Source organism: Globicephala melas, chromosome 5 (assembly GCF_963455315.2).
Source record: "Globicephala melas chromosome 5, mGloMel1.2, whole genome shotgun sequence".
NCBI classification, from domain to species: Eukaryota; Metazoa; Chordata; class Mammalia; order Artiodactyla; family Delphinidae; genus Globicephala; species Globicephala melas.
Window position 1 is genome coordinate 131,467,132 of NC_083318.1, and position 20,192 is coordinate 131,487,323.

The 20,192-nt window shown below is 39.4% G+C and overlaps 1 protein-coding gene across 6 annotated transcripts in view; it reads left to right on the forward strand.

Moving 5' to 3' along the window:
• Positions 1 to 20,192, forward strand: part of FAM13A (family with sequence similarity 13 member A) — a 356,140-nt gene that overhangs the window by 30,493 nt on the left and 305,455 nt on the right. For all 6 annotated transcript variants that reach the window (XR_009564127.2, XM_060299807.1, XM_060299808.1 and 3 more), the window contains exon 2: positions 18,250 to 18,439. Coding sequence is in view for 5 of the 6 variants with exons in the window: in XM_060299808.1 (XP_060155791.1) it covers positions 18,250 to 18,439 (190 nt within the window). In the remaining variant the exon portion in view is untranslated. The remainder of the gene's footprint in view (positions 1 to 18,249; positions 18,440 to 20,192) is intronic.

Genomic DNA, 20,192 nt, shown 5'->3' on the forward strand with positions numbered 1-20,192 from the left:
AGTTCTAGAACATTCTGTCACTTCAGTAAGATCCCTTGTGCCCATTTACCGTTAGTTCCCACTTGCACCACCACCCCCAACCATGGACAGCCACAAATTTACTTTATATTTCTATACATTTGCCTTTTTTTTGGACTTTTGCTATAAATGGACTCATACAATATATGTTCTGGGGCGACTAGCTTCTTTACTAGCATAATATTTTTGAGGTTCATCAAAAATATGTATCAGTTTTCATTGCTTTTTATTATAATAGAATACCATTCTTTTATATGCTGTATCACATTTTATCCATTCACTAGTTGATGGACATTTGGTTGGTTTTCAGTTTTGACTATTGTGAATAATGCTGCTATGAACATTCATATCCAAGTCTCTGTGTGAACTTGTATCTTCATTTCTCTTAGGTAGGTACCTAGGAGTGGAATTGCTGGATCATAGGGTAAATCTATGTTTAACATTTTTAAAAACTGCCAAACTGTTGTCCAAAATGATTGCACCACTTTACATCCCCATCATGGATGTATGAGAGTTCCAGGTTCTCCATATCCTTGCCAGCCGATGGTCTTGTCAGACCATTTTTTTTTTTTTTTTTTTTTTTTACTGTAGCCCATCTGAATTTGTAGTGCTATCTCAGTTTCTGAAAGACTAATGATGTTGGGCTTATTTTCATATGCATATTATCCATTTGTATATCATCTTTGGTTAAAATGTTCATATCTTTTGCCCATTTCTTTATTGAGTTGTTTGTTCTTATTGAGTTGTAGGGTTTTTTTTTTTAATATATATTCTGGATGTACGTTCATTTTCAGATACATGAACCCGCTGGGTGTGGGGTTTTGTCCTGTCTTCTAAATCAGTTCAGCCCAAACCCAAGCTGCTGGTTTTCAGGGCTCTACCAGCCCAGCCTGGAGGGCGGAGGGATTGGAAGCAGGCCCAGGCAGCGTGTCACAAGCTCACACGATTCTCAACTAAACTTCATGAGTTTTTCATCAATAAGTGTTTCTCAATGTTTTTTGCCTTCAGTCAGTTTCCAAAGCTCTGAAACGGTCGTTTTGACAATTTTGTCCAGTCTCTGTATTGTTTCTTGAGGAGAGGATTTGCAGACCTTTTATTCTACCGTCACTGGAAGTCAGCAGTAAGTCCTGAGTTCTTTTATATAGAGAATGTAGCTTTTTATAATAACCTTTTAATTTTTCTTGGTATAATAGTGATATATGTCTAACGTATAAAATTATGAAATACAAATAAGAGGAGAAAATAAGAATCATCTAAGATTCCATAACCCAGAAACATGTACTATATATATTTGCTTATATTCTATAGTTCTTTCTATGAGCATATAAAGTTATAAAATGAGATTATACTTGACCTTAATTTCATAGCCTTCTTTTTTTTTCCCAATTAACAGTATATTGTGACTATCTTGAGTTCCCATTTGCATAAGACACGAGTCATGCACACTGTTACCTCCCCTGCTCCCCTGTTTGGAGACCTGGCTAGAGGCAGGACGGCCTAGAGGAGGATGAGTACAGCGTTTCTTGGATGTTGCCAAATTGCCCTCCAGATATGAACCAATTTACATTCCACCTCTTTTCTTCTTACCAACATTTTCTTTTAAGGAAAATTTCCATGAGTTAGAAGGGATGACAAGTGGTATCACATTATTGTTTTTGCCTATCTTTGATTACTAGGAACTTCACCACCTTCTGAGAAAATCTATTCCATCTTTAGAAGTGACCATTATCTCTTTATACGTCTTAAAATCTGTCTCCAGATAAATACCATTCACTTTCTGGTTTTGTCCTCTGAATCACATGGCAGCTTTTCTAAAATCTGGAAATGTTTTAACCCGAGTCTTCTCTTTTGAGTGTAATTGTGCCAGGTTCTTCATTCCATCCTCGCATAACATGGTTATACTTTAAAATTTTTACTTTATTTTATTTTTACTTAATTTTCTTAAATTAAAAATTTGAATTTCCTTTTAACATTTCTTTGCCAGTCCTTTCATCAGAGTCTCCTCAGTCTTCTATTAATTGGTTAAAATTTGTGCGCTGGTAGTTTTCTCAAGGAAGGTTCATGCGTACAGTATTCTCTTAGCCTATTATTCAAGCTGTAGCTTTTACAGTTGGAGGACAGCTTGATTGGTTATTAAATTCGGCTCATGTGTTCTTAACTGTCTTGTGAGCCTTATTCCATTGTCTTCCTATGTTAAACACTGCAGTCAGTAAATTTGAGGCCACTCATGTTTTCTTTCCTCATTATGACATACTTTTTGCCTGGCTGCCCAAAGGATTATTTCTTTATTGGTAGTCTAATAATTTCCTTAGAATGTATCTTTGTGTAGACTGTTCTGGGTATGTTGTGCCATTTCAATTTGTAGATTCAAGGCTTCTATTTAAAGAAAGTTTTTGTGAATTACATCTTTACATATTCTACTTCACTGAATATTCTACTCCAAGATATTATTTGGTTTTCTTCTTTGGGGACTTCAATAACACATATATTGGAGCTCACTTAACTGCTTTCTGTAGCTATCACCTCCTTGTGATTTTGAAAAATGTTTGATTGTGTCTACTTTCTCATTTATGTCTTCCATGTCCCTTACTGGGCTGTCCGTGGTTTCGGTTCTCCTTTATGCTCATCAGAATTGAGGCTTCACTTCTGAAAATGTTCTGTCTTTTCCTCTCCTTCCATTGCTGATTTCTGCCGGTCTCCATTTCACTTTCTCCTTTTGACGATTCTCTCTCCCCTATATTTCTGTGTTTCTGCTTTGTGGTATCCTTTCATCATTGTGATCGATTCATTAACTTCTTAAAAAGTTGTGGTAAAATACATGTAACATAAAATTTACCATTTTAACTATTTTTAGGCTTACAGTTTAGTGACATTCGTACATTCACAGTGTTGTGTGACCATTACTATTATCCATTTCCAGAACTTTTTCCTCATCTCCAACTCTGTACCCGTTAAAAAATAACTCCCCTTTACCCCCCTCCCTCCAGCCCCTGGAACCATTGTTCTGCCTTCTGTCTCTATGAGTTTGCCTATTCTAGGTATCTCATATAAATAGAATCATACAATTTTGGGGTTTTTTGTGTATCTGGCTTATTTTACTTTGCATAATATTTTCAAGGTTCATCTATGTTATTTCATGGTATGAGAATTTCATTCCTTTATGAGAATGAATAGTATTATGTTGTATATATATATATATACCACATTTTGTTTATTCATCTGTTGATGGGCACCTGGGTTGTTTCTCCTTTTTGACTACTGTGAATAAAGCTGCTATGAACATTGGTATACAGATACCTTTTTGAGTTCCTGATTTTAGGGTACATACTCAGAAGTGTAATTGATGGATCATATGGTAATTCTATTTTTAAACTTTTTGAGGAACCACCTGTTTGCCATAGTGCTGTATCATTTTACATCATCACCAGCAATGCATAAGGGTTCCAATTTTTCCACATCCTATCCAGCACTTTCTGATTTTTTTTTATAAGAACTATCTTAATGGGTGTGAAGTGTATCTAATTGTGGTTCTGATTTGCATATCCTTAATGACTAGTGAAATTGAGCATCTTTTTGTGTGCTTATTAGCCATTCGTATATCTTCTTTGGAGAAGCGTCTCTTCATTTTTGAAATGGGTTTTGTTGTCGTAGTTATTGAGTTGTAGGAGTTCTTAAACATAGTCTGGATCTTAAACCTATGTCAGGTATATGAATTGCAAATCCTTTCTCCTGTTCTATGGCTTGTCTTTTCACTCTGTTGATAATCTCTGTTGACGCGCAGAAGTTTTTCATTTTAATGAAACACGGTTTATCTTTGTCATTGTGGCATGTGTTTTTGGTATCACTTCCTTCTTAACTTTCCTTAGTTATTTTTGTTAGGCTAAGTTACAGTTTTCATTTGTTTCCTGGCAGCATTTTTCTAATGAGTTATTTCAAGAAAGTCGTGGTGCTCTTTTATACTTAAAAAGAAATACTGTCTCTGTCTAGTTGCTGGCTGTGTTCCTTTTTTCTTACTCACATTTCAATGAGATGGCTTTTTGTGGTATCAGTATCAAGAGACGTTCCTGTGAGGTATAGTGATGAGAGGCCAAGGTAGCTTTTCAAGTTTTACAGCCCTGGAACTCCCTGCTCTGTTGCTACCAAAGGACTGTTCTCTTAAGTGTGGCCCTTCTGTTTGCCCATCTCTCCTTCTTCTCTCAAAAGCTCGCCCGGGTCAGGAACGCTCTACTGCCTTTTCTTCAAAACTTGCCCTCCCAGGTCATGAACTCACTATTAGGTGGTGGATTCTTCTGGTGCTTCCTGATATCTGCCTCTTGGGGTCCCTTGTAGGTACTTTTTGTACCTTCTTTCTCTTCTTCCTCTAAGCAGTTGAGCCCTGTTCAGCTCCTTGTCAAAGTGTGCTCTATCTCAGGCTTCCCTGGTGGCGCAGTGGTTGAGAGTCCGCCTGCCAATGCAGGGGACACGGGTTCGTGCCCCTGGTCCGGGAAAATCCCACATGCCGCGGAGCGGCTGGGTCCGTGAGCCGTGGCCGCTGAGCCTGCGCGTCCGGAGCCTGTGCTCCGCAATGGGAGAGACCACAACAGTGAGAGGCCCGCATACAGCAAAAAACAAACAAACAAAAGTGTGCTCTATCTTTAAAATAATAAATATTTGTAGGAGATTTTAAAGAACATCCACTGCTGGGTCCCTAGTGACTCTCTCCAGACCCCTCATAGTGCTGGTGTGACGTCTGCCGTAAGTGTCCTGCCCCGTCTTTACCTTTAGCAGCCATAATACACAAATTGGAGTTCATAGCTTTTCTGTCTTCTGTTGATTTACTTTCATCTTCTTAATCTGTATGGTTTCAAAAAGAAAGGTGATAAGATTCACAAGATTTTTATTGGATTTGTTTTTAATACTTTCTTTAACATTTCAGTAATACCAGGTAACATAAGGACTCTTTAATAAATGTTTTCTAATCTAAGTGGTGGAAATTAGTTGAACTTATTTGTGAGATAGTCAGTGATCCGAGATATTTTAAGTATATGTTTATTTGGATAGAGAATTTACATCTTAATTAAACCTAACTTTTCGATGCATGTCTAAAGATCCTTAGATCTTAACTTTTCAGATCATAGACCTCTGAGAATATGTTTTCTCAGAGTGAATCAGCTATACATATATCCCCATATCTCTTCCCTCTTGCGTCTCCCTCCCACCCTCCCTATCCTACCCCTCTAGGTGGTCACAAAGCACCAAGCTGATCTCCCTGTGCTATGCGGCTGCTTCCCACTAGCTATCTATTTTACGTTTGGTAGTGTATATATGTCCATGTTACTATCTCACTTCGTCCCAGCTTACCCTTCCCCCCTCCCTGTGTCCTCAAATCCATTCTCTACATCTGCGTCTTTATTCCTGTCCTGCCCCTAGGTTCTTCAGAACCTTTTTTTTTTTTTAGGTTCCATATATATGTGTTAGCATACGGTATTTGTTTTTCTCTTTCTTACTTCACTCTGACTCTAGGTCCATCCACCTCACTAGAAATAACTCAATTTTGTTCCTTTTTATGGCTGAGTAATATTCCATTGTATATATGGGCATCATCTTCTTTATCCATTCATCTGTCGATGGACACTTAGGTTGCTTCCACATCCTGGCTATTGTAAATAGAGCTGCAATGATCGTTGTGGTACGTTTCATGTAGTTTTAAGGACTCATGATCCTTGGATTTCAGGTTAAGAAACATTGTTTGGATCTGCAATACACGCTGATAATATATGCTCTAAAGCATAACTAGTAAGGATAACTAATAAGAAATCCAGAAAATTCTTTGGGCTTTTAACATTAATGAGCTAGATTTGGAAAAATTGAGTTATAGAAAGTTTCTGATTTTCTTGACTTAACGATACATTTAGTAAATACTTGTTGACATTCTAACAGAGCATTATTTGAAACTGATTTTTTTTTCATCTCATGTAAAAGAAGCCCATAGATAGGTATTCCACGTGGATTCTGTGATGTCATCATGATGCAAGTCTCCCTTTTTTTTTTTTTTTTTTCTATTTTATTGTCCTTAGAGCTTAGCTTCTAGCTTCTGGGTTGCTGCGTAGTCACAGGATGGCCATCAGGCATTGCAGCTGTGATCTAAGCAGAAAACAGGGGTATTGGAAAAAGACTGAGTTGGCCTCCCTTTTAAGGAGTCTTTCTGGTGGTCCTGTTAACAACTTCTGTTTATATCTCATTGGCCAAACTTAGATATGTGATCATCCATGTCTACAAACATATGCTGCTACAGACAAGATGGGGTATATTTTAACTGGGCAATTTGCTCCCCACCCTCTCCAACAAAATCAGAGTTCTGTCAAGAGAAAAGAGAGAAATTACCCATCAATAGGCAACTGTAAGCTCTGTCACAGTGTCCTTTTAAAGAATTGGTTACCACAGAGAAATTCTTAGTGTTTTTCAGCATTGACTGTCTTCTGGTTGTATAATAGATGCTTTTACATATCTTCTACGTTATCTTATTAAACTCTCATAACACTTCAAAGTAGGTAGTGTTATTGTAGCTCAACAGATGAGGACCCAGCGTTGTTGTAGATGAAAACCTGTATAAGGTCAGCAGGCTGAATGTGAGGGGCATCTGGCTGCAGTATTGTCCTCCTGGGGATACATAAGCTTGACTTAGCTCTTGTGGCTGGACAGAGAGCATGGGTCATCCTTCTTTAGGGTGCATTTGCCCCCCTCCTAAGCTCACACTCAACCAAAGAGGCTGACATTCCCAGGGAAAATACCCAGTGGCATAACCGTGTGGTTTAAACCCAGGTACCCTAATTTCCGGCAGACTGCTTTCCCAGTGATGCAACCCTGTCCAAGCTGATAGGATGGTCCACGTCTCTGTGTAAGAATATCCCCACAGTTGTTATTGTTAATCTTTAAATTGCAATTTGAAGAGAACATATTCCTTTCCCTCCTAATTCTGCTTTCAAAAAATGGTATTACTCTTTCTTAGGCATGGAATCTCTTTGAGAGGTCTCTATTCCCCCCCCCCCGCCTTTTTTTTTTTTTTGCGGTACGCGGGCCTCTCACTGCTGTGGCCTCTCCCGTTGCGGAGCACAGGCTCCGGAGGCGCAGGCTCAGCGGCCATGGCTCACGGGCCCAGCCGCTCCGTGGCATGTGGGATCTTCCTGGACCGGGGCACGAACCCGTGTCCCCTGCATCGGCAGGCGGACTCTCAGCCACTGCGCCACCAGGGAAGCCCTCCCCAATTTTTTATGTTATTACTTTATTAAAGTATAGTTAATTTACAATATTGCATTAGATTCAGATGTATAGCGTAGTGATTCAGTTTTCTTTTTGCAGATTATATTCCATTATAGGTTATTACAAGATATTGAATATAATTCCCCATGCTATACAGTAAATCCCTGTTCCTTATGTATATTAAGTATAGTAGTTTGTATCTGTTAATCCCATACTCCTAATTTGTCCCCCTCCCCCCATGCTCCCTCTCCCCTTTGGTAACCGTAAGTTTGTTCTCTATGTCTGAGTCTGTTTCTCTTTTGTAAATAAGTTCACTTGTATCATTTTTTAGATTCCATTTATAAATGTTATCACATAATATTTGTACTTGTCTGACTTCTTAGTATGTTAATCTTTAGGTCCAACCATGTTGCTGCAAATGACAATATTTCATTCTTTCTATAGCTGAGTAATATTCCATGGTGTATATATATATACCACATCTTTATGTATTCATCTGTTGATGGATAATTAGGTTGCCTCCATGTCTTGGCTATTGTAAATAGTGCTGCTATGAACATAGGAGTGCAGGTATCTTTTCAAATTAAAGTTTTCATCTTTTCCAGATATATGCCCAGGAGTGGGATTGCTGGATCATGTGGTAACTCTATTTTTAATTTTTTAAGAAACCTCCACACTGTTCTCCATAATGACTACACCAATTTATTTTCCCACCAACAGTGTGGAAGGGTTTCCTTTTTTCCACACGCTCTCCAGCATTTATTATTTGTAGACTTTTTGATGATGGCCATTCTAACTGGTGTGAGGTGATACCTTATTGTAGTTTAGATGTGCATTTCTCTAATAATTAGCTATGTGGAACATCTTTTCATGTGCCTGTTGGCCATCTGTATGTTGTCTTTGGCGAAGTGTCTTTTTAGGTCTTCTGCTCATTTGATTGGATTGTTTTTTTGATATTGAGCTGTATGAGCTGTTTGTATATTTTGGAAATTAAGCCCTTGTTGTTTACAGATATTTTCTCACATTCTGTGGGTTGTCTTTTTGTTTATGGTTTCCATGGCTGTGCAAAACCTTTTAAGTTTAATAAAGTCACGCTCGTTTATTTTTGCTTTTGTGTCTTTTGCCTTGGAAAACTGATCTAAAAAAGTATTTCTGCAATTAATGTCAGAGAACATTTTGCCTGTGTTCTCTTCCAGGAGTTTTATGGTGCCATGTCTTAAGTCTTTAAGCCATTTTGAATTGATTTTTGTGTATGGCATGAGGGAACATTCTAGCTTCATTGATTTACATGTGTCTATCCAGCTTTTCCAACACCACTTGCTGAAGAGACTATCTTCTGATGTTTCACTGTTAGTGTAATGAAACATAACAGATTTCTGTATATTAATCTTATATCCTACTACCTTGCTGCATTATTAGTTCTAATAGTTTTTGTGGAGACTTTAGGTTTCTCAATATAGAGTGTCATGTCATCTGCAAATAGTAAGTTTTATCCCTTCCCTTAGAATTTGGATACCTTTAATTTCTTTTTCTTGTCTGATTGCTGTGGCTAAGACTTCAAATACTATGTTGAATGGAAATGGCAAGAATAGGCATCCTTGTCTTGTTCCTGAATTTAGTGGGAAGGCTTTCAGCTTTCCACCCTTGAGTATTAGGATTGGCTGTGGGTTTGTCATAAATGGCCTTTGTTATGTTGAGATGTTCCCTCCGACAACTACTTGAATGAGAGATTTTATCATGAATGGGTGTTGAAATTTGCCAAATGCTTTTCCTGTGTCTGTCGAGATGATCATGTGATTTTTGTCTTTCCTTTTGTTAATGTGGTGTATCACCTTGATTTGTGTATGTTGAACCATCCTTGTGACCCTGGTATGAATCCAACTTGATCATGATGTATGATCCTTTATTGTTGGATTCAGTTTGCTAATATTTTGTTGAGGATATTTGCATCTGTATTCATCAAAGATGCTGGCTTATAATTTTCTTTTTTTATAGTGACTTTGTCTGGCTTTGGTATCAGGGTGCTCATTTCTTCTTTTTTGTTTTTCCTTTTGTGATTTGGTGATTTTCTTTTGTAGTATGCTTGAGTTCCTTTCTTTTTGGTTTTTGTGAATCTCTTGTATGTTTTTGACTTGTGGTGACCATGGAGTTCAAGCATGTTGACCCATAACTATATCTACTTGCTTTAAACTGATAGTCATACAGACTCAAACACATTCTAAAAGATCTATATTTTTATACTTTCCTCCCTCCTCATTTTGTGATTTTGATATCCTAGTTTACATTTTTATGCTTATACTTTTACTGTTTATTGTAGTTAAAATTGCTTTTACAATTTTTTAAATTGTCTTTTTATCTACATACTGGCTTTAGTGTTCTTTAATCCTTAGAAATATTTGCCTTTCCTATAGATTCTTGCTACTTTTCTATTTAAAGAAGACCTTTCAGTATTCTCTTAGGGTTGGTTTAATATTGCTGAATTCTTTTAGTTTTTGCTTGTCTGAGAAATTCTTTCTCTCCTTCCATTCTAAGTGATAATCTTGCTAGGTAGAGTATCCTAGGTTGCAGGTTTTTCCCTTTCAGGATTTTGAATATAGCATGCCACTTCCTTCTGGCCTGCAAAGTTTCTGCAGAGACATAAGCTGATAGTCTTATGGGGATTCCATTATAAATGACTTTGTTTTTTTTCTCTTGCTGCCTTTATTATTATTTTTTTAACATCTTTATTGGGTATAATTGCTTTACAATGTTCTGTTAGTTTCTGCTGTATAACAAAGTGAATCAGCTATATGTATACCTATATCCCCATATCCTCTCCCTCTTGTGCCTCCCTCCCACCCTCCGTATCCCGCCCCTCTAGGCGATCACAAAGCACCGAGCTGATCTCCCTGTGCTATGTATCTTGCTGCCTTTAGAATCCTCTCTTTATCTTTAACTTTTGTCATTTTAATTATGATATGTCTTGGTGTGGGTCTCTTTGTGTTCATCTTGTCAGGAACGCTGTGTGCTTCCTTGTACCTGGATATCTGTTTCCTTCTTTAGGTTTAGGAAGTTTTCAGCCATTATTTCTTCAAATACATTTTCGATCCCCCTTTCTCTGTCTTCTCCTTCTGGAATCTCTATTACGTGTATGTTGGCATGTTTTATATTATCCCATAGCTCTCGTTTGTTGCCTTCATTTTTCTTTTTTTTCATTCGTCTTTCTGTCTGCTGTTCTGATTGGGTGATTTCCATTATTCAGGTCACATATTCATTTTTCTGCCTTATTTAGTCTGCTGTTGATTGCATTTAGTTCAGTTTTTATCTCAGCAGTTGAGTTGTCTAATTTTGATTGGCTCCTCTTTATAGTTTCGAGTTCCTTTTTACAGTGATCTGCATTTCTACCCATAGTCTTAATTCCTTTAGCATTTTTACTACCTCCTTTTTTTTTTTTCTCCTTGCGGTACGCGGGCCTCTCACTGTTGCAGCCTCTCCCGTTGCGGAGCACAGGCTACGGACGCGCAGGCTCAGCGGCCGTGGCTCACGGGCCCAGCCGCTCCGCAGCATGTGGGATCTTCCTGGACCGGGGCACGAACCCGCGTCCCCTGCATCGGCAGGCGGACTCTCAACCACTGCGCCACCAGGGAAGCCCACTACCTCCTTTTTGAACTCAGGCTCTGGTAGACTGGAGAGGTCTGTTTCACTGTTGGCCTTTCAGAGGATTTTTCTTGTTCTTTTAATTGGGAGTAGTTCCTGTGCTTTTTCATTTTACTTATTTCTCTTACTCTCTGAATTTAGGAGAAACAGTTACCCACTGTGGTCTTGAAGGGCTGTTTTTATGTGGGAGTATCCCTGTGCAGACTGTGTGAGTCCAGTATTTCTGGTGCAAGGGCTGTTTTTGGTATGGATGCCTGCCGTGTCTTTCCTCAGGGTGTGCTGGCTGTTGTCCCCTTGATAGGGGTGTGTTTGGTGACCAGGGCCTGGACTGGATGTTGAGTGGGGTCTCCTCTTTGCTCTGTGTTTGTCACAGACCTGTTGGGGGCAGACTGTGCTCCCTAGTTGTTGGCGTAGAAACCCCCAGATCCCATGCTAAGCTGTAATGTGAGGTGGGTGGGACTGGAGCACTCCCTCTGGGGAAGGAGCCTCTGCGTATTCCTCCCCGGGAGCTGTCAGCCGGGACCTATGGCTCTGTGACACCACCTGCCAGCCGGTGTGCAGGCCCACAAGGAGCACTGCCCCTGACCGCCTCCGCTGTGGCAGCTCCGATAATCTGCTTGGCTGTCAGTTCTGCCTCCTGTGTATGCATGCTCCCAGAGTGTGAGCTCCCAAAGCCCACCAAAGCTGTGCCCACTGTGGGAGCACCAACGCTAGGCTCAGGGGTCGGCCCCACCTCTGCGTGTGCACACCCTCAAATCCCGCCGCTGTGGAATTACACCGAATAACCTTTACGATGATTTCATCTAACATCCAACACATTTACATTGCCCTAGTTGTCTCAGAGACAGTTGGCTAGTTTTTGGTTTTGTTTTTTCAGTCAGGAACCAATCAGTATTCACAGACTACATTTGAACTTTGTGTAATTTCTTTAAAATCTGGAGCCGATCTTTCCCTTATGACACTGATGTTTTGAAGAGTGCAGGCCAGTTGCCTGTTAGAATGTCCCTGATTCTGAATTTGTTCGTTTCCTCACAGTCTTTAACCTGTTCTTTTAGCTCCTGTTCTACCCGTAAACTATGAGATTTAGAGGCTAGATTAGCAGCTTAAACATTTTTGGCAAGAATATAAATGATGTGCTCTGCATGTCGCATCACATCAGGAGCACGTAGTGTCAGCTCTTCGTGATGAGTGGTGATAAATTTAATCTTTTGAGTTAAGCTGAGTACACCCAGATATCAATTGTAAAGGTAATCTTTTTTTCCTTTGCAAATATCGTGTGATCTTTGACACTGAAAATCCTGTTCTCAGACAACTTTTCACCTGATGTTTTAGCATCCGCTGTCAAATCTTTGACAAAACTCTTTGTGCAATGATTTGTGGGAAAAGGTGATTTTCTAATTCGTCGTTCCTTGTGTATTTAGCTGCAGCGTGTTCTGTAAAGCAGCCTTTTACTTGGGTAAGTCCATGCTTCCACTCTTCTTAGTATCACTGTTGATTCAGGGAATTTTATTTACATAATATTTTAGAATCGTTGATAGTTCTTAGTCCTGGTGCTCCAACTGTCCGGAACTTGGCCAGTAGGAGCCCAGTTAAGATGGCCCACAGGTCTTCTTGACACGCCCCATCGATCCTTGAGCGTTTCCACGCCTTCGGGAACAAGCTGTCTCAGGCTCACCTTGTGCTTTCCTCGCACCCGTTTTACGTGGTGGTGGAGTGGCTTTCTAGCCTGCACGTTCCTGCTTGGATGGATCAGTGCTAGCCCCAGCTGCAAAGAGTTTTCAGGTGCGCAATTCTGAATGTGACCAGTAGTATAACCTGATTGTCCTTCAAAGTACCTTAAATTCATGGTACTTAAATTTCTGGAGGATTGCCTTAAGGAAATACAGCCGTTGAATTCAGTAATCTAAAATCATTTTGCTTTAAACTCTGTAAAGAAAGTGCTGCATGTAGTTTTGTCCCTTTGGGGGCTCATAGAACCACCAATATTAAAGGTTCTGGAAATACGGCAGTCTGTCATGGTTAAGAGCTCATGCGTTAGAGCCAGAGCACCTGGGGGTTACATTCTAGCTATAAAACTTTCTTAGGCAAGTTTCTTTTACTTTGTACCTTAGTTTTTGTGTCCAAATGGCAATAGTTAAGAGTACCTACTAAAAAGTTAGTTTTGAAATTTAGAGATGTTAATTTTTTTTTTTTTTTGCGGTACGCGGGCCTCTCTCTCACTGTTGTGGTCTCTCCCGTTGCGGAGCGTAGGCTCCGGACGCGCAGGCTCAGCGGACATGGCTCGTGGGCCCAGCCGCTCCGCGGCATGTGGGATCTTCCCGGACCGGGGCACGAACCCATGTCCCCTGCATCGGCAGACGGACTCTCAACCACTGTGCCACCAGGGAAGCCCTAGAGATGTTAATTTTAAAGCACTTAACCACAGAGTCTGGCACAAAATTGGCACTTAATAAATGTTAGCTGTGGTAAAAACTCAAGGCTTCTGAAGCTCATCCTGTTTACTAGATTGATGAAAACCTTTTCTATGCAGGTTCTAATATCAAATATTGATGTCGCTTCTGAGCATATCTAACTTTATTTTAAGGAGACCAAGAAGCTCAAATAATCCTATTTTCCTCAGCTGCAAGAATAGGAATTTTGTTTTATATTTAGCACATGGACTGGACTTCCCAGCACATGCTTCTTGAGTATCACTACATCCTTCGTGGAGACAGCATTAAGCATGTGTCCTCTGGACTCTGATGGCCTGAGCGTGACTCCTGGCCACACCATATCCTTGATGGGACCTGGAGCACATTACTTGGCTGCTCTGTAAAATGAGGGTCACAAAAGTATCTTCCTTCCTCATGTCACTTTATCAGGATTTAAAGAGTGAAGCCATCTAAGGTATTCGGAAGTGTGACTGACATACTCTAGAAACATTCCATAAAAGTTAGCTGTCATTATCATTCTGATTTTCTCATTATCTAAAACCCTGGTTTTCTGTTTGCTCTGATTAGTCTTTTATTGTTTTTTTTTGGAGTACTTTTATCAGTTGGGGTGTGTGTGTGTATGTGTGTGTGTGTACACAGAACAGAAATGGGTTCTGGCTAACTTAAGCCCAAAGAAACTTTACTGGAAAGTTACAGAGTGGCCCACCATGTAGAAGGAACAGCTGAAGGACCGGTGTCAGAAAGGGGCAGCTAAAGGCCCAGGGCAGCTCCAGTGATGCAGGTGGCAAGAGGTACATCATGGTTAGTTAATCTAAGCATCTTGTGAGAGCACTGTAGCTGGAATAAATTAGCTCCATCCATTTTTCTCAAGCTTCAGTGACAGTCCACTCAAGCTTCAGTGGCCTGCAGGACAAAGGGTCTGATTGACCTGCGAGGGCACCAGAGCCCAGCTCTTGCTAAAGGCAGGGCAGCGGTTGTAAGTGGCAGCCTCATCAAGGATGTTCACAGTGAGGGTGCGGTCATTCCCCCAAAGGCAGTCAGGATTTGTCCCTAGACAAAAGGGGAAGTGAAGACTAAGTGGTCCCCACATTTGTTCACAGTAGTGAACAAATATTCACTACGGTCCTGGTGCATGCATTTTGTGAGCTATCTTAACTATTTTTTATCACAGATAAATATAGAAAAACAAGGTCCCAGCATGCAATTATAAAAATGAATATTGACATAAAATTCAGGTGACATGGGCTCTAGTCTCAACCCTTTCTTTTTGAGTTCACCACAAGTTTTGGGGTCCTGGTTTCCTTATTCCTAAGGTGATATTATAAGCACTAACCCCTACAGATTGTTCTAGCAGTAAACCCCAAGGTTCCCTGTCTTTTTTAATGTGGGAACCTATATTACTTTTACACACACACACACACACACACACACACACACACACACACGAGTCCAGTTTCCAAACTCAAGTGATGTATGGCATTGTATGCAAACAAAGGTTTAAACAGTTAAGTTTGACTTAGAATACCTCAATTAGTAACTTTCTTTTTCAACTTATATTAGGTCAAGAAAGGTAAAATGTGTGGTTGAAGGGAAGCTGAAATTCCACAGATATTGACAGTTATAAAGAGATAGTGATGTTATCATCGTATAAAGGAAAGTAATTTCAATTTAAATGGAATTAATCATAAATGGCTTTCCACTACCTCAGTTATTTTATTTCTTCTGTGAGTAGGGAACTATAGAATATGTCTTATAACCTACCAGAAAGGATATTTTTTTAATATTTGTTCTAAGCCCATCAGTGAAGGACTGATTTGGATGTCTCTAAAAATATAGCTGTATTTTTTTCATTGTAGTTGTCTTTAAACAATATTTACGGGCTTCCCTGGTGGCGCAGTGGTTGAGAGTCCGCCTGCCGATGCAGGGGACGCGGGTTTGTGCCCCGGTCCGGGAAGATCCCACATGCCGCGGAGCGGCTGGGCCCGTGAGCCGTGGCCGCTGAGCCTGCGCGTCCGGAGCCTGTGCTCCACAACGGGAGCGGCCACAGCAGTGAGAGGCCCGCGTACCGCAAAAAAACCCCAAAAAAACAAACAAAGAAAACAAAACAATATTTACCTTTTTAAAAGTATTAACGTAAATTAGATTACCAATTAATAATCAGATGTTCCTTTATTACTATAATTACATATAAACTTGCTTTGTAGTACGGCTCTGTACTGAGTAAACAGTTTAATTTGCAATCAGTTCAAAATGTGTGAGGTTAATTACATGTCTCATCCTTGAAAATATTGAGCCATGATGCCAAGGTTGCTTATTTATGCTATTAATAGGAGACACAACATAGTGACTGTACTTGAGTAAAGGACGGAATATAAAACAGGGCTGTTAGCTGAAAGAATGGCACAGGTAGACAGGATTTCTAAGAAAACCTTGAATTTCTAATAAAAACTTGAGAAATTCTGATACTGACATGCAAAGTGATTTTATGTTTATCTTTCAAAAGTCATACGTATATATGTTAAGAGATTGAGATACACGGAGAATAATTAGGTCGTCAGACTATCTACCAACCACGGGCCTAGACCATGGTGGCTTCTTCAACAGCAATCTTTAGTCTACGAAAACATTTGAGTACCTGAGTGGTTAAGTATGTCTCAATTGTTTTGAGAAGAAATCAGAATAATTTCCTGGAAGAACGATGATGATGATGATGATTATAATAACGATCAGTACTTACTGAGTATGCCAGACACCCTTCTCATTCTTCTATGTATATGAGCTCCTTCCAACCTTATATATTCCTATGAGCTAGGGACTCCTGGTATCCCCATTTCGTAGACGGGGAAACTGGGTGTAAGTGACTTGTCCAAGGTTGCACAGCTAGTGAGATCAGAATGGGATTTGAAATGGAGTCTGGTTCCACAGTCCACGCTCTAAACCAGCAGTCCCCAACCTTTTTGGCACCAGGGACCAGTTTCATGGAAGACAGTTTTTCCACGGGGCGGGCGGTGGCGGGGGGCATGGGGGGGTGATGGTTCAGGAGGTGATGCGAGCTATGGGGAGCGGCAGGTAAAGCTTCGCTCACTCACCTCCTGCTTTGTGGCCCGGTTCCTAACAGGCCTCAGGCTGGTAATGGTCCGCGGCCCGGGTGGTTGGGGACCCCTGCTCTAAACGACTCTGCTCTATTGTGTCTGTAAGAAAATAAGAAGATAAAACATGTAGGATTTAATCTCATTGTCAGCTCTTTCTGATGCAACATTTGAGAGTATTTTCAAGTTTTCATTATTAAAGGTTACTTTTTGGCTGCCTACTCACCAGATAGACCTGGTTGACTGAAATTTCCCATGTGTTCTTTTGAAAGGTATTGATAGGTTTTTAAACTTACACACACAAAAATACTAGTGGTTATAGATTTGACTTAGTTAAGTAAACTTCCTTGGTAACAGAGATGATAGTTCTTGCCCATACTACTCTGCAGTAGCTAACGCTATGCCTTATTTATAATATTAATAGATAACTAAATCTATTCTATAACTTTATACATTTGCTGAATTGTCACTAGGGAAATCTGGCTTTCAAATATGACCTATTAAAAGATGCAGAGATGTCCATGAAAGTTGGCCTGATTCTACAGATTGTAAGATTCAAAATCAAATTGAAACTACAGGGAACCTACTAAAAATCACAACTGTAGAATTATCTTCGTGTAATTGTCATGTGTCACATGTAGAATTTATCACAGTTTGTGTTATACACAAACTGCACTTTAACATTAATAAAATTTAAATTAAGGAAAGGAGCATGGACTTAGAGTATGATGAAACTCTTACCAGTTCCATGACTTTTACCGAATTATTTCTTAACTCTTTGATCTTTCTTTCCTCATCTCTACAATGGAGATAGTGTTTCTTCTTTTAGATTGTAACAGCTACATGAGCCTACACTTATAATATTGACACTGAGGTTAGTTGCTGCATTCATTCTCAAAAAGGGTGTGTTTCCCCTAATCTGCTTCCTCTGTCCTCAAATAAAATTTTTGCTTTTTGCCATCTTTTCAGTGTTTAAAGTTACAGATACATACATTTATGTAGGACACATGCTGTTTTTAAAAATAAAAAATCCCTCATTTAGTTTTATTAAACCATATTAAAATTTATCTTTTAAAATACTTCCTTGGGGAAAAATTTTCTATTAAAAGGAAGAAACAAATTTGTATGAAGTTTTCAGCGTGGTGATAACTTGAATTGATTGACTGTAAATTGCATTTCTTATTTATAATATGTACAGTCTTATTGAAATTTTAAAAACTGTGATTACCTGAAACATTGCTATTTCGGAGATTATAGCATTTTGAACTTCAAAGAAAATTGAGTTGATTTTTATGTGCCAAAATATTCCTGACATATTCAGATATAATCAAATCAGAGAAAGAAATGTTCATTCTACACATACATATTTTTTTCTAATCCTTCAAATTAAAGCTCCCTTAAGATGACATTGAGATAAATTTTCGTCTTCAGTAACCTCTTACTATTTCAGGATCTGCATGGGGTTTCGGCGTTCTGATAAGTGTCTTATTTTGCTGTTAACGAGGCACTTGTGAGTCACACCCTGGTTACTGTAGTAATATATCTTAGATACTGCAGTGTATTGTTCCCTGTCTTAGCTACGCTGAAGTTGTGGCTTTATGTTCCTCATTATTTTTCACTCCTTTTAACCGTTGTATCAGTGTGCACCATTCCTAACACTGAGCAGCACGTGAGAGATGTTAGGGATTTGGGTTTGAGCTGAAGTAAAAATAAGTGAAGACCACTACTCTGCAGCCTCCGAACGCGTACCCTTTGATTCAGGTGATTCTGTAGTGACCATGCAGCCTCCTGTGGTAAACATGACTGACTGCTCTTTTTTCTTCTGCTATTTCAAGCAAAGTAACTCAGCAGTTCGGCTGAAAGAAGACATGAAAAAGATTGTGACAGTGCCACTCAACGAGCAGAGGAATTCCACCTACACAAAGTTATTTGGAGTCAGTCTCCAAGACCTCCACCAGCAGGGGCTGACGGAGAACGGCGTTCCAGCTATCGTGGGGCGCCTAGTGGAGTACTTGACCATGCATGGTAAGTCCAGTTGAGTTGCAATTCTGTTGCTTTGTGTGAATTAGTCCCTAAAACACCTTAATTAGAATATTGAATTCTGACGTAATACACTTTGCCCCTAGAAAAGGATGTCAAGGGCATTATGACTGCTTAACATTCTTTTGAAAATATTTAATTCAACTTACCATCGAGAAATCACTTTAATTATTGAGGTTTCTAGTTTGGAATGATTCCTAGTTTGAAGTGCTAAAATACACTGTTTTAATATTAACAGTGAGTTCTCTTGATGCATTAAATTCCCACTGAGAGTCAATAATTTTTAATGTCACAGAATACTTTTTGAGTATCTCTTTCAGCTTGAGGTCAGTCATGAACTTACTGAATGCCTTAATTGCCTTCAAAACTCAGTGAGAATACCAAAAAAAAAAAAGTATGATATGTAACCTAGTATGGTGTTGGGGGGGACATTAACTTTGGGAATGATACAATCAATTGTGTCAAATAATTGCAGAGTGCCACAGTACGTTGCACGATAAAAAGATGAATTATATCTCTCTTAGTTGCTGAGAACTATTATGTTTTATAGCTTTTTAAATTATTTTATTTAAAATGGAACTTAGAAACCTGGATAATTTGAGACAATGAGGCTTATCAAACTAGGGCAGTATCGTGGGAGAACTCCAAACTATATAATAAATATCAATAAACTTTAAGAGATTTGTGAAGAAGGTATTCAGGGGGAAGAGCTTGGAGTTTTCATTTTCTATGCTGAAACACCATTTCTATACTAAAACAAGACTCACTGCAGAGTAGAATATAACATTTGCGGGCATTTTTAAACGTAAAACTTGAGACCTGGAAGAAGGTCTGTACCTTGCACAGTTTGCTTCCGCCCCTCAATCTTGCCGTGATTCCGAGTCCGTTCTTCCTGCTGAGAAGGTGGCTGCATGGGAAATGCCTGAGAGGCATGGTACCGCCTTTCTTCTGTAGGAACATGTGTCTGCTTGTGACAGGGACCATATGGCAAGACAGTTCAGACCTCAGAAGGTTGTCAGGTGTTTTGTGTTCGTTGAAAAACAGCTGTTTTTTCAGGTTACTTGGTATGTAGATGACAAAATGGTATTTTGTTCTGAAAACTGAAGAGCCAGGTTTGCATTCTTAACCCGTAGGCATTGTCTCCTTGTTTTTGGAGCAAGATAGCTGCAGGAGGGTGAGATTCTTAGCGAACAGCTCTGAGTCTGTTCAAATACTTTAAACAGGTTAAATACAAAGGTGTTATATGCAGCATGGCAGGAAGATGGGCCCTTGGCCTAGAAGATCCTGCAGCCAGATGTTGCTGAGATAGAGCTTTGACAGGACTCATTTACACACTCAGTATTGAGTAAAACTGTATCCTACTGACTTAGCTACAAACGGATCTCTAGGTAATGCATTTAATATCTTAAATAGGGTTGTTCAGTATTACTCATTTGGGTGCCAAAGTGTGACCACCTAAAGTAATATTTTGGTTTTAGCATCATTAGTATTCTGACCTTTTATGCAGCAATGATTGAATAATAGCCTTTTGAGGTTACTCTTATGTAAAATCATTTTCACTTTTAACCTTTTTAAAAGTATTGCATATTAATATATTTATGTGGTTCAAAGTTCAGAAGGGTATATAGTGAAAAGTCTCTCCCTGCAAACCCTGTCCCCTGACCATTCATTTCCCCTCCCAGAAACAATAGTACTGTACTATTTTTTGCTATGTTCTTACAAAGATATTTGAATATAT